This window comes from Pteropus vampyrus, unplaced genomic scaffold (genome assembly GCF_000151845.1).
Source record: "Pteropus vampyrus isolate Shadow unplaced genomic scaffold, Pvam_2.0 Scaffold135, whole genome shotgun sequence".
NCBI classification, from domain to species: Eukaryota; Metazoa; Chordata; class Mammalia; order Chiroptera; family Pteropodidae; genus Pteropus; species Pteropus vampyrus.
In genome coordinates, this window is record NW_011888916.1 from 363,782 (window position 1) to 375,218 (window position 11,437).

General features: G+C 50.7%; 2 protein-coding genes and 1 pseudogene across 9 annotated transcripts in view; 2 read left to right on the top strand and 1 right to left on the bottom strand.

Moving 5' to 3' along the window:
* Window positions 1–5,169, top strand: part of SZT2 (SZT2, KICSTOR complex subunit) — a 50,634-nt gene extending 45,465 nt beyond the window's left edge. For 4 of the 7 annotated variants that reach the window (XM_023534983.1, XM_023534985.1, XM_023534984.1 and 1 more), the window contains 7 exons: window positions 911–1,124; window positions 1,486–1,639; window positions 1,789–1,911; window positions 2,032–2,437; window positions 2,573–2,689; window positions 4,096–4,164; window positions 4,302–5,169. In XM_023534983.1, the coding sequence (XP_023390751.1) occupies window positions 911–1,124; window positions 1,486–1,639; window positions 1,789–1,911; window positions 2,032–2,437; window positions 2,573–2,689; window positions 4,096–4,164; window positions 4,302–4,445 (1,227 nt within the window). In that variant the 3' untranslated portion in view covers window positions 4,446–5,169. Of the gene's footprint in view, window positions 1–910; window positions 1,125–1,485; window positions 1,640–1,788; window positions 1,912–2,031; window positions 2,438–2,572; window positions 2,690–4,095; window positions 4,165–4,301 lie in introns of those variants that run through there. The other 3 variants (XM_011367520.2, XM_011367522.2, XR_002782150.1) reach the window with 2 other exon arrangements.
* HYI (hydroxypyruvate isomerase (putative)) lies at window positions 5,162–7,956 on the bottom strand. 2 transcript variants are annotated; one of them, XM_023534992.1, is made up of 8 exons: window positions 7,670–7,956; window positions 7,482–7,593; window positions 6,296–6,410; window positions 6,008–6,086; window positions 5,873–5,922; window positions 5,700–5,751; window positions 5,446–5,580; window positions 5,162–5,325 (listed from the first exon to the last, which is right to left on the bottom strand). In XM_023534992.1, the coding sequence occupies exons 1-8, from the start codon at window positions 7,866–7,868 to the stop codon at window positions 5,264–5,266; spliced, it is 804 nt and encodes a 267-aa protein (XP_023390760.1). In that variant the 5' UTR covers window positions 7,869–7,956; the 3' UTR covers window positions 5,162–5,263. The 2 variants fall into 2 exon arrangements, with proteins under 2 accessions (XP_023390760.1, XP_011365821.1); XM_011367519.2 differs by having other exon boundaries at window positions 5,700–5,769; window positions 7,670–7,952.
* A 2,412-nt stretch (window positions 7,957–10,368) lies between these two features.
* LOC105297092 lies at window positions 10,369–10,726 on the top strand (annotated as a pseudogene).
* The last annotated feature ends 711 nt before the right edge of the window (window positions 10,727–11,437 follow it).

An 11,437-nucleotide genomic window follows, 5' to 3' on the forward strand; every position in this document is an offset into this window, starting at 1 on the left:
CATTTATTTTCTTTCCCATTAACTCCTTTGCCCAGTGCCTCTAAGGAAAAAATGGTCATGTAGATTCTGCCACAAATTCAATTGTTAATACACTTTCAGTAATGGTGATTTCCACCAAGAGAAACATCAGCTCCACCTGTGCCTTCCTTTTTTCTTCCATCAGTGGTTCATTCATTCATTCACAGATCAATTAAAGGAGGCCCACCCTGGCCTAGCCTTGGCATGATGTCCCAGATGAAGCTTTAGGAATAAGGAGAAGTTAGGCAGGTTTGGGGATCAGGAAGAGCCGCATTCCAGGCAAAGAGAACAGCAGGTACAAAAGTGTAGAGAGAATATATGATGTACTAAGGAAAAGCTGGAGAAATGGAAAGGAGTCAGGAAAAACTTTCTAATAGTAAATACATGCCTGGCCTACCCTGACCACCCTGTTTAACCTTGCTTTACTACTTGATTTTCCATAACACCCATCTTCTAACATGCTGTGTACTCATTTTACTCTGTCTAATGTTTATTATCTTCTTTCTCCTCTGCTTAAATGGAAGTTCTTTGAGGGCAGGGGTTTGTTGCCATTTCCCAGTGTTTTCCCAGCACCTAGAACAGTACCAGGTAGACACTCAACAAGTACCACTGAATCTGTTGCATCAGGGAATCTGTGCAAGACTTTAGTGGAATCTGGAATAGAGGAAAAGGCCCATCTTTTCAAAATGGTCAGTTTCATATAAACAGAATTGTAATACAGCATGAAAAAGAATATAACGAGGACTTCCCAGAGAAGCTATTCTGGCAGAAGGGGGCCCACAGCAGCAGGGTAAATCTTGAACTATCTTTTCCCATGTGAGAAAGAGGAAAATGGGAATGTGCTGGTCAGCCTGTGTTCCCATTTCCTGACCCGGCCCCTGCCCTTCCCCAGCTGTCCATGCTGTTCACAGAGGAGTGCGACAAAGTGCGGGACCTGATGCATGTGCACTCATTCAGCTATGACTTCCACCTGCGCCTCGTGCACCAACATGTGCTGGGTGCCCACCTGGTGCTGCGGCACGGCTACCACCTCACCACCTTCCTGCGACACTTTCTGGCTCACCACCCTGATGGGCCCCACTTTGGCCGCAATCACATTTACCAAGGTCGGTGCCTAATGGCAAGAACAGGCCACAAGGTGTCTCCAGGCCAGGGCTGGTGGGACCACTGCCCAGAGCCAGACCTCGTTTCTTTATCCCATGTTGTAATCACCTCATATCATTTGGAATTTGTCCCCACATCTCTGTCTTAACTTTATGGTCTGTTTCATATCAAAGCTTAGACTCTGTTTTATGTACTCTGCCCTCTGTCCTGAGCCACTTTGTGCCATCTAGATGTTCCATAGGAGCTCCCCAGCAAGGCAGAGCCAGTCTGCCTGTCAGTCAGAGCCTTAGAGACTCCTAACCCCCCAGCCATCCAGATTAGTGTGTCTATTCCAGGCTCATTGTACTGTAACTTGACCTTTAGGGACACTGGAGCTCCCCACACCACTCATTGCCGCCCATCAGCTGTACAACTATGTGGCTGATCATGCCAGTTCCTACCACATGAAGCCACTGCGGATGGCCCGACCAGGAGGCCCAGAACATAATGAGTATGCCCTGGTGTCAGCATGGCACAGGTAAGGCAGAGAGGGGACACCAGCACGTACGCTGGTGGAGCTTTGTTTGAGGCCATCTTTGCAGTAGGGAGACCCGTGTTTTCTTGGGCAGAGGGGTGAGGTTGGCTTTATTAGAACCCTAGGGTTAACATCTTATCCCCACTGTACAGCTCTGGCTCCTACCTGGACTCTGAGGGACTTCGTCACCAGGATGACTTTGATGTGTCTCTGCTTGTCTGTCACTGTGCTGCACCCTTTGAGGAGCAAGGAGAGGCTGAGCGGCATGTTCTGAGGTCGGCAGACCCACGCCCCCACCACCTTATACATGCCTACTGCCCAGCCTGCTTGCCCCCTGCCCTTCCTGTGAGTCTCCTGCGGTAACCACCACACTCTTGCTCCCCTCCCCACCTCAGGCTGCAGTTCTTCGTGGTGCTCACTAGCCAACGAGAGCTCTTCCCCAGACTCACTGCTGACATGCGCCGGTTCCGGAAACCTCCCAGACTGCCCCCTGAGCCAGAGGCTCCTGGGAGCTCAGCTGGTAGCCCTAGGGAGGCCTTTGGAGCTGATCTGGCCCCTGGACCAGCTCCTCTGTTTCCCCCACTGGCTGCAGAGGTGGGTGTGGCACGGGCGAAGCTGGCTCAGCTGGTACGGCTAGCTGGAGGGCACTGCCGCCGGGACACCCTCTGGAAGCGCCTCTTCTTACTGGAGCCACCAGGACCTGATCGGCTGAGGCTAGGGGGTCGTTTGGCCCTGGCTGAGCTGGAGGAGCTCCTAGAAGCAGTCCATGCCAAATCCATTGGAGACATTGACCCTCAGCTGGTAAGGAAGGGGCTCTGAGCTCCAGAAAGGCCTGGGATGGATATTAGGAATTCCATGGGCAGCTAGGGTGGAGGATGCAGGGGTCTCAGAGGTGGCTCTAGGAAAGCAGAGCCAAGTCTGTGGACTCTTCCCCAGGACTGCTTCCTGTCTATGACGGTCTCCTGGTACCAGAGCCTGATCAAGGTTCTCCTCAGCCGCTTTCCCCAGAGCTGTCGCCATTTTCAGAGCCCAGACTTGGGAACTCAGTACCTGGTAAGTTCTTTGACCCTCCTCTCAAAGGGGAGACTCAGCAGAAATCTTCACCAGAGAGATGACAGGTGTCCCCCTCAAGGAGCCCTGGCCTGACCAAACAAGCTCTGCTCTGGAGAGAGGCCTAGATGGAATAAGCTTGCACAGATACATGTAAAACCTTGTGAGCACTGAGCATCAAGCCACAGCATGTGATTCACTGAAAACAACCTGGGGTTCTACCTTCATAGGCTCACAAAAACACAAACCTTGGCTAGGGATGCTGAGGGCCATGTTCTGGAACCTCATCAGTGGTTGGTTTTAGAGGCCGCAGTCCCAGAAAGGACCTCTTGAACTTTAGAGCCATGTTACCTGAAGTATAGCCCTCACAGCAGCAGCATCACACCACCTGAGCGCTTCCCAAAATGCACTCAGGCCCCACTCCACACCCAAGACTCAGAACCTGCCTTTTAGCCAGATCCCTGGGTGCTTGGTGTGCCCATTAGAGATTGAGAGCACTGCAGGAAGGACAGGTAGAAGAGCTACGGTGGTGGACGTGCACGTGGGGGTTAAGAGACTAGAGAAATGGGCCTGTGAGAGTGTTAGTCCAGGAAAGGAGACATTCAGGAAAAGACTTCAGGAGAAAAGTAGTTGGTTCATGGTGACGGGGCCTGCAACTTAGTGCCTGTAGGGAAGATGAGTTTCAAGGTGTTCTGAAGGGCTGTCCAGAGAGGCCGAGGTTTGTGAGGGTCAGGCCACAGTAATGTGGATGGCTGTGAGTGGATGTGGGAGGCTTCTGGGGGTGGTGAGAATGCTGAAACAGGAACTAGATTGGTGAAGGGTGAGGAGTTGAATCTGGGGTCCATGAGGACCTTCTAGACCACAGTCTAGAAGGTTTACGTGGACATCAGGGATTGGCGCTCAGGAGATCTAGGCAGCATCTGTATGAACAGGTGACTGCAGCCTTGGGAGTGGAAGAAGTCGCCCAGGGAGAGATTGCAAAGCTGAGCATCAGGGACAGACAGACATTAGGGGACAGTCCCAGGGGAAGTCAGAGAGACACAAGACCCAGGACAGGATAGGAAGCAAGGAGGGGTCAAGGGTAGAGCACTCTCCATCATTGCCGGGCTTCAATGCCAGCTTTGTACAGGGCCTCTAGACGGATGACCTCAGGAACCTTCCTATCAAGCCCCCCTCCCCTTTATTCTGATGAGGCTGGGCAGGCCAACCAGGGGCCTGTGAAGTTGAGGACTGAGGTTCAGTTTGGAGATGAGGTTCGAGGTAATCATAGAGTGCAGGTGGGGTCGGGCGTGGTGATAGAAGCAGGCCTTCCTCAGACTGGTCCCACTTCCAGGATGCCCTCAGGAGGGTCTGTGCCTCCTTAGGTGAGACAGGCCTCACTTCCCATCTCATTTTGTCTTTTGCTGCAGGTTGTGCTGAATCAGAAGTTCACTGACTGTTTTGTGCTAGTGTTTCTGGATTCCCACTTGGGAAAGACGGTGAGAATGGGCTTTAAGGGGCTTTGTGTCAGCATAGTGGGAGGCTGTACCCCAAATGTTCCACCCCAGAGTCCACTGAGGTTGGGGTACCTACCCTGCCTTCCTTTCACCACTGTACTCCCACCATGTTCCCACAGTCTCTGACAGTGGTTTTCCGAGAGCCCTTCCCAGTACAGCCTCAGGACAGCGAGAGCCCCCCTGCCCAGCTGGTCTCCACCTACCACCACCTTGAGTCTGTCATCAACACAGCCTGTTTCACCCTCTGGACTCGTCTCCTCTGAGGAATGGACCACTGAATGTCACTGTTCCTTGAATCATGGATCTGTGATTGCCCACTTGAAGCAGGACTGACCAGCCTTTTTGTGCCCCAACGCAAGCCCAGACACTGAGGGATACCAAAGGCTTTGTGACTATATCTGGGGGGGCAGGGGGAGGGGTGCAGCAACCCTGGCAGCAGGGGCTGCTGTCCCAAAACACTCACAGCTGCTTGCCAACCCAGGGTTCTGGAGAGTCATGTCAACTCCCTGATGTGCCCACCTCGTCTCAGGCCCCTGGACTCTTCCTTCCTGCTTACCTAGTAGAGTCCCAGGAATTCTTCACACCAGGTGGCAAGCTCTCACTCCTGAAAGCTCCTCTGCCCGAATCCTGCCTCCATGTCTTTGATTGCAGTCAGCCACCCGCCTCCCACCTTGCATCCTCTGGTCTTCATTTCCCACTGGGACATCACTGCTGGACATTGCCATTGAGATAAGACATCCAGCTCTGCCTTTGAAGCAGCTGTGACAATAGATAAGTCCCTTTGCTCTCAGACCCTTGGTATCATCTGTACACAAGGAGGTGGGCTCAGAGCTCTCCCATTTCCACAGCAACACTGGCACAGACTGGAGGACCTGAGCTTGAGCTGTATGTCCCTTCTCAATAGGATGGATGTGACCCAGAGAAACTGAAGGATTAGACACTATGTGTTCCCCTCCTCCCCCAATAACATACACATATGAAAATGTTCAACAGGTTGTCTTTAATTCAGAGAAGACTCAGGATGCTCAACTCACTGTCTCAGAGAGGCATGTGGATAGAGAGCAGGACCTCACTGGCCAGCCTATGGGTTGCCTCTCCTATCCCAGTAGGAACGTAGCCAGCTCAAGCCCTCTACCGTGTCTCCTGAAGGGAGAGGGAGGCAGTGGCTCAACCCATGAGAAGGAAAACATCCCCTGTCCAATAACTGTCCCTGCAGTACTCCCTTCCCCAGGGCCAGGCCTGGAGCTTGAACCCACCCCTCACCTTGAGGCTGATACTCGCATCCTACAAAGCCTTTGTAGCCTTCGTCTTCCAGCAGTTGGAATAGATATGGGAAGTTCAGCTCTCCAGGGCTGTCAGGTTCTCCCCGGCCTGGGACCTGTGCCACCTGCACATGTCCTGGAGACAGATGTGGGCAGATGTAGGGCCCAGGCTCCTGCTCAGGCCTGGGATACAGATGCAGGGGGTTGGAAGGGTAGGATGACAGAGGAAGGAGTTAAAGAAAGGGATCCTCTCACCAACGATGGGCAGGAACTCCCGGATGTTTCCTGTCAGGTTCCCATCCATGATCTGCCAGTGGAATATGTCCTAGGGCAGTGGTTACTAGAGTGAGAGACCCCCTCAGGCCCCACCATTCTTCCCAGATATGGGGAACACAGGCCCTCTTGAGTATTCCCTTTCTTCCACTTACCATTTGTAACTGGAGGTTGGGTCTTCCAACCTTCTGTAAGATGGCTGCCGCTGGGAAAGAAACCAAGAGGGGGCCATGACACTCAAGGAGAGCGCAAGAATCAGAGAGGAGGCGGCCCAAGGCTGAGGGTCCTACCCTGCTGGGGTGTATCCAGGAAGTACTGGGCATCAGTGACGCGGGTGTTAATAGGTTCCAGCAATCCCACAAGGTTCTCCTAGAAGCACATTGGATCTGTGAATACAGCTCTTCCCCCCAGGTTTGTTCCCCATCTTTCAGTCACTGGTCAAGCCACTCCCAGTTCCCCTGACCTGGGTCAGTGATCACCTTTGTGCCTTACTGCTTTCCACACTGCACCGCCCTCCGCACACACTCAGACACATTCATTTAAGTATGTGTATGTGTCTGTTTTCACTGATGTCTCACCTGAGCCAAAACCCCAGCTGCATGCCTCAGGTTCTCCAGAAAAACTGTCTCCATTTCACTCCTGACTGCTGCTCGATCAGCACCCTGGGGTACTCGGCCAGCCATCAGGTGAATCCTGTGGGGAAAATGGGACTGGAAGGAGCTATGGAGTCCATCCCAGAAGCATGGGCTTTGCTCCCTATGTGCACCTCTTCCAGCCGTTTTCCTACTATACCAGCCCTCCCACCACCCGCCCTGGTCTCTAGTCCATACCACTTGGCCTTGATGCTCAGGCCTACCAGCACCCTCAGTCACTCCTGTGTCAACCTAAGGCCAAGTCCTTTCCCACAGCCCTTCTGAGGGTCAACCGATCCTCCTGCCTAGAGGCCTCAGAGACCTCAGTCCCTCACTTAGCCCCTCCTGTAATTTCAACCTCTTTTCCTGTGGCCCTTCTCCCGGTGCTTAAGTCTCGCCTTTTAGAAATTATTTTGACCCTTAACCATTCTCAAGAATTCCACACTGCTTGTGTCTACTTGTATCTGCTTCTTAGCTTCTTCCCATCTGATTTCTGCCCCCAACCCCCACCAACAATGACCCCTTGTTGCCAGTTCCTTCTCAGCCTATTTGCTCTGCAGGATTTGACATTTATTTGATCAGCCCCACTTTGAGCTTCCACCTTCTCCCATCACCACCCAATCTTTCTCAGCCACATCCAATCCAAACTAACTCTCCAGCCTCATGAACTCTGCTGAACACACCAAGCTTCCTCCTGCCTCTGGCCACTCACTGCATACCTACCTGGGATGCTTCAAGCAAATGCCCACTCCTTAAGCCACAGTTCAACATCTGTATCTGTAGGAAGCTTTTTCTGATCCCAGTTAGGTGCCTACTCTGCTCCCACAGCCTCCGTGAATTGACCAGTTCTCAGATGGATCCTTCCTCGTTTATTGTTTACGTTGCTAGCTCTCTGCTCAAACTGAGCTCCCAGCATGGGATCCCAGGAGAGGAGTATGAAAGAATTGCCAACTGAGAATGACATATGACATAAAATACAAAAGAATTTACAAGGGACCAGGACTGCTGGGGTGGAGAAGGGCCGGTGCGCTCAGACGCCTGAGCTCTCAAAACCAGGCGTCCTCTGCTCTTGGACCCCGAACCACGTGCGGAAGGGTCTTGGGTCATAGAGGGAGAGGAGAGGCTAAGATACCTGGGACAGCCCAGAGCCTTGGCATACAGCACAGCCTGCTCCAGCCCCTCTCGGAAGGCCGCCTGCCTCCCGGGAACGGCCGCCAGGCCCATTTCCCCCTTCTCTCGGTCTCCTGCGGAGAGAACAGACCTCAGCCCCCGGGTATGGCCCCTGGCCCCCAGTCCCCTGCCCCGGTCCCCACAGCGCACCCGGGGGCGTGTTGATAAGCACCAGCTGCAGCCCCGCTTCCTGCGCCACGCGCGCCAGCACCTCCGGCGGCTCCGCGTACGGCCAGCCGACCTCAGCCGCCTTGAAGCCCGAGCGCCCCGCAGCCTGGAGCCGCGCTGCGAGGCCGGGGAGCTCGGGAAACAACCATGACACATTGGCCGAGAAGCGCAGCGGAGCCATGACCGCAGGAACTAAGCCGTGGGGCAGAGTCCAGGGCGGCGGGAAGGCGGAAGCGGGCGCGGGGCGGGGAAGGCTGGGAGGGCGTGTCAGGATCCCGCGGAGGAGCGCGCGGAGAGGCGAGGCCCGAGCAGGCCGAGCGGGGGCGCGCTGGCGCCGCGAGTCGGCCCTGGAGCTCTCCTTCGGCCTTTTCTGGTTAGAAAAGCTAGACGTTGTAAAAACCGTGAACAGCCCAGAAAAGTGAAATATTTCAAAAGAGTATTAGGGAAAGTGCACGGAAAGGCGAGAGGGCCGAGCGAAGGCAGCGCGCTAGGACAATGCTGGGAGAAGGTGGGGAGCCCCGGCATTCCTTTGGCGGAGGTTGGGGTGGCAAGAAAGAGCTGGCCTGCTTCCGAGGCCCAGTTAAAATGAAGGAAAAGGACTTTAACGAATACTTAGTACTTAACTCATTATAAAAACAGCATCCATTCATTATGGAACATTTGAAAGCTGTATGACCTGATGAACATTTAAACCACCAGTTTTGTACCACATACCTGTTAACTTTCCCAAATTAAAAAATAAACATGCAGTTTTTTTCTTAGAAAATTCTGATCATACTGTATATGCGGTTTTATGGCCTGCTTTTCTTTTAATATTTTGTGATCATTTCCCTGTGCTAAAAATAAAATTCAACCCAGCAAATTTGAAGAATTGGCTTTATTAAACAACTCATAAATCAAGCAACATCTCGCAAGAGCTATAGGGAGGAGTTAATCAAGATGGAAGGCTTATGTAGCGAGTAGGGCAAGAAAATGTTGCCTGAAAGGATTCCACGAGGTTAACTGAGCTCAAATTCACAACCAGAGTCTAGCAGCCAATGCTCACAGCGCACGCACTCGCTACAACTGGGGAGGGAGGAAGCCACAGGTACCACTGTCAAGCTTCCTACACTGTGCTCTTCTCTGCTGAGTCGACCCTTATAAGAGAGCGCCTAGGATCCGAAACCAACCAATAGAAGTGAGACTTCCCCAATCCAGTCCAGCTGAATATTTGCATCTTTACTGATCAATCAGAGTGTCTCCATTCCATCCAATCAGAATAGTGCTTTTCGGACCAATTGAACTGTGAGGATTTGGAGTCCCATTTCCATGAGAACCCACCAATCAGGGACTCGTGGCGGAAACTTTTCCCTATATAAGTCTGCTTTCCCTTTCTTAATATTTCAGCAGAGCGTTTCTGTTGGCGGCTGAGTTTTTCCTGCTAAGTTTTAACACCAGGGCTGTGAAGTGAAGCCGCTTCTTCAAAAATAGTTTTTCCATTCATCGTACACTAGTTCCGGGGTTCACGTTGGTGCTGAAAAAAGTCATTAGCAGGAGAAAAGTGAAAGCTTATTGGAGGAAAGTAAGAGTTCGGGGTGACTGTGGCTTTTCATTGGCTGAGTTGTGGCGTTTTCCATTGACTGGGCTTATATGCTGGGCAAGAAGAGAAATATACTTCCTACCACAGTAGGAAGGTAACTACACCATCCCGTCGGAGATGCAAGGTATGTCTTTTCCTGTTTGGAATAATTGGTGGTGAGTGGTAGGGGACGGGAGCTTACTCTACAGGCCTTCTCAACTCCAATTTTAGCCGAAGTTTCCTTAATTTTTATTCTTATGTTTCTCAATATCTTCAAAGTCATTGTATTAGCTGTTCATTGTTTCACATCTAGACAGACTAGAATTTATCATGCTACTCTGTTGGAGGACATTAGGATTTTCAATGTGTGTGTGTGCACTATAAAAGCACTTTCATATATCTCTCAGTTCCCTCTCTGAACCATTTCCTTAGGTTTCTTTTGTAGAAATGTCCATTACAGTGTTTAGGTCTTGCCTAAAGTCCTTTACAGTCATGTGCCACATTACGATGTTTGGGTCAACAAGGGGCCACGTTTACAATAGTAGTTCCATAAAATTGTAATGGATTGTAAGCAAAAAGTTAGTCTATGATGTTGAAAGAAAATACTGGATCTGACGAAGATGTCAAATTTCCTACTAATTAGCTCTTTGTGATAGGAGGAGGCTCAGTATGCTGTCTATCTACCACTCACCCTCCCAAAGCTGAGGCCAGGAGTTGGCAAGGAAGTGAGAAGAGAGGGCTGGGGAGGAGGGGACCTGGGAGCCCACCACCCACCCTCACCTGTCCTTACTGCCTCTGCACTCATGCCTGTGCACACACAGACTCCTACACAAACTCATTTCCCTTCCTGCTATTTCTCTATCTTTCATCCAATCCCATTCCTCTCCCCCTGACTTAGTCTCCCCTTCTCATTAGGCAGATTCCTAAGGTTGGAATTACATGGTCAAAAAAACAAACATGTTCAAATTCCTCATGGCTGTGCTAAATTCCTTTTTTAAAATGTTGTAAGGTGAATTGGGTGAGGCTTGCTGTGAGGGCTTGGACATCCCTGCTTCCAACAGTAAGCGAGCTGTCACGTGCAAGTGGCCTCACGCAGCACTACAACTGTAGCTGTGGCTGTGTTATGATGTCATCACCTACCAACCTGGCTACTGGAATCCCCAGTAGTAAAGTGAAATACTCAGGGCTTTCCAGCACGGAGGATGGCTGCATTAACCTTCAGTTTAAGAAAAGCCCTCCTAAGATCCCATATGAGGCCATTGTGTCTGCTATAGTGCTGTTTTTAATTGGCACCTTTTTCATAGGCTCCCAACTGCTTTTGGGCTATACCAGCAAAGAGGGGGGCAGACTGGGCCATTCTAGTCCTCGTCATTGGCATTCTAATACTCCTGTCGGGATTTTACTTCCTATGCGTCGCCTACTATGTGTCCAGAGGCTACAGGGGTTACTCCTACAATGACATTCTAGACTTTGATGACTAGCATCCACCTTGGCCCTGAGAAGAGTCAGATGGGACTGAGCCCAGCTTTAAGTTATTGAGCAGAAACTATGGCTGAGGTCTAAGGAATTCTGCAGACGTTTAACAAAACAACGGCTAGGTTTTATGGGTTCATCCTAAAGATGTTAACTGAACTTATAAAGCTAAGTAGGATATGCTCTATTTTTCATCTCCTGGCTCTGGCAAAGCTCCTGACAAGTTTTCCATATGAACCTGTGTCATGGAAGAATAGCAGTGTTAATTGCATGCAAAAGCGGGAAGTTATTTTATAGTAGGAAGTGTTGCTGCCACCACCCTTTTTTGGAGTTGAGCATTTCTTTTCAGGAGTTTTCATTGTCAGTTAGTTCTTGTGGCAAATGAAAGAATGCAGTATGCCAAATTTCTTATTACTAAGTAATTTATTTTGAAAATATTTAAGTGTCTTATCCGCTATTCTCATCTCTAACTTCGTTTTCTAGTGGAAGACCTTGGCAAAATCAAATATCAGTGTGAGTGTATCTATAATATTTTTTGACCTGCTTTCCTATTAACAGCAACCAGTAATTTTTTAACTCTCAGAGCAAATTTTCAAAATGTAAACACTTTTCTCTGTTGACCAATCCTTGGCCAGCTCTGATCTGGTTCACCAGTAGGTTTGCCAGCATGTAATTTGGGTCATGATGTTCTTATATTATGCCTTTAAGGACTGGACTTT

Coding starts and splice junctions, on each gene's coding strand:
- HYI (XM_011367519.2), bottom strand. CDS start 7,868: ATGGCTCCGCTGCGCTTCTCGGCCAATGTGTCATGGTTGTTTCCCGAG. Junction 6,087..6,295: donor CAGCTGGGGTTTTGGCTCAG/GTGAGACATCAG, acceptor ATGTGCTTCTAG/GAGAACCTTGTGGGATTGCT. Junction 5,923..6,007: donor CCTGGATACACCCCAGCAGG/GTAGGACCCTCA, acceptor TTTCTTTCCCAG/CGGCAGCCATCTTACAGAAG.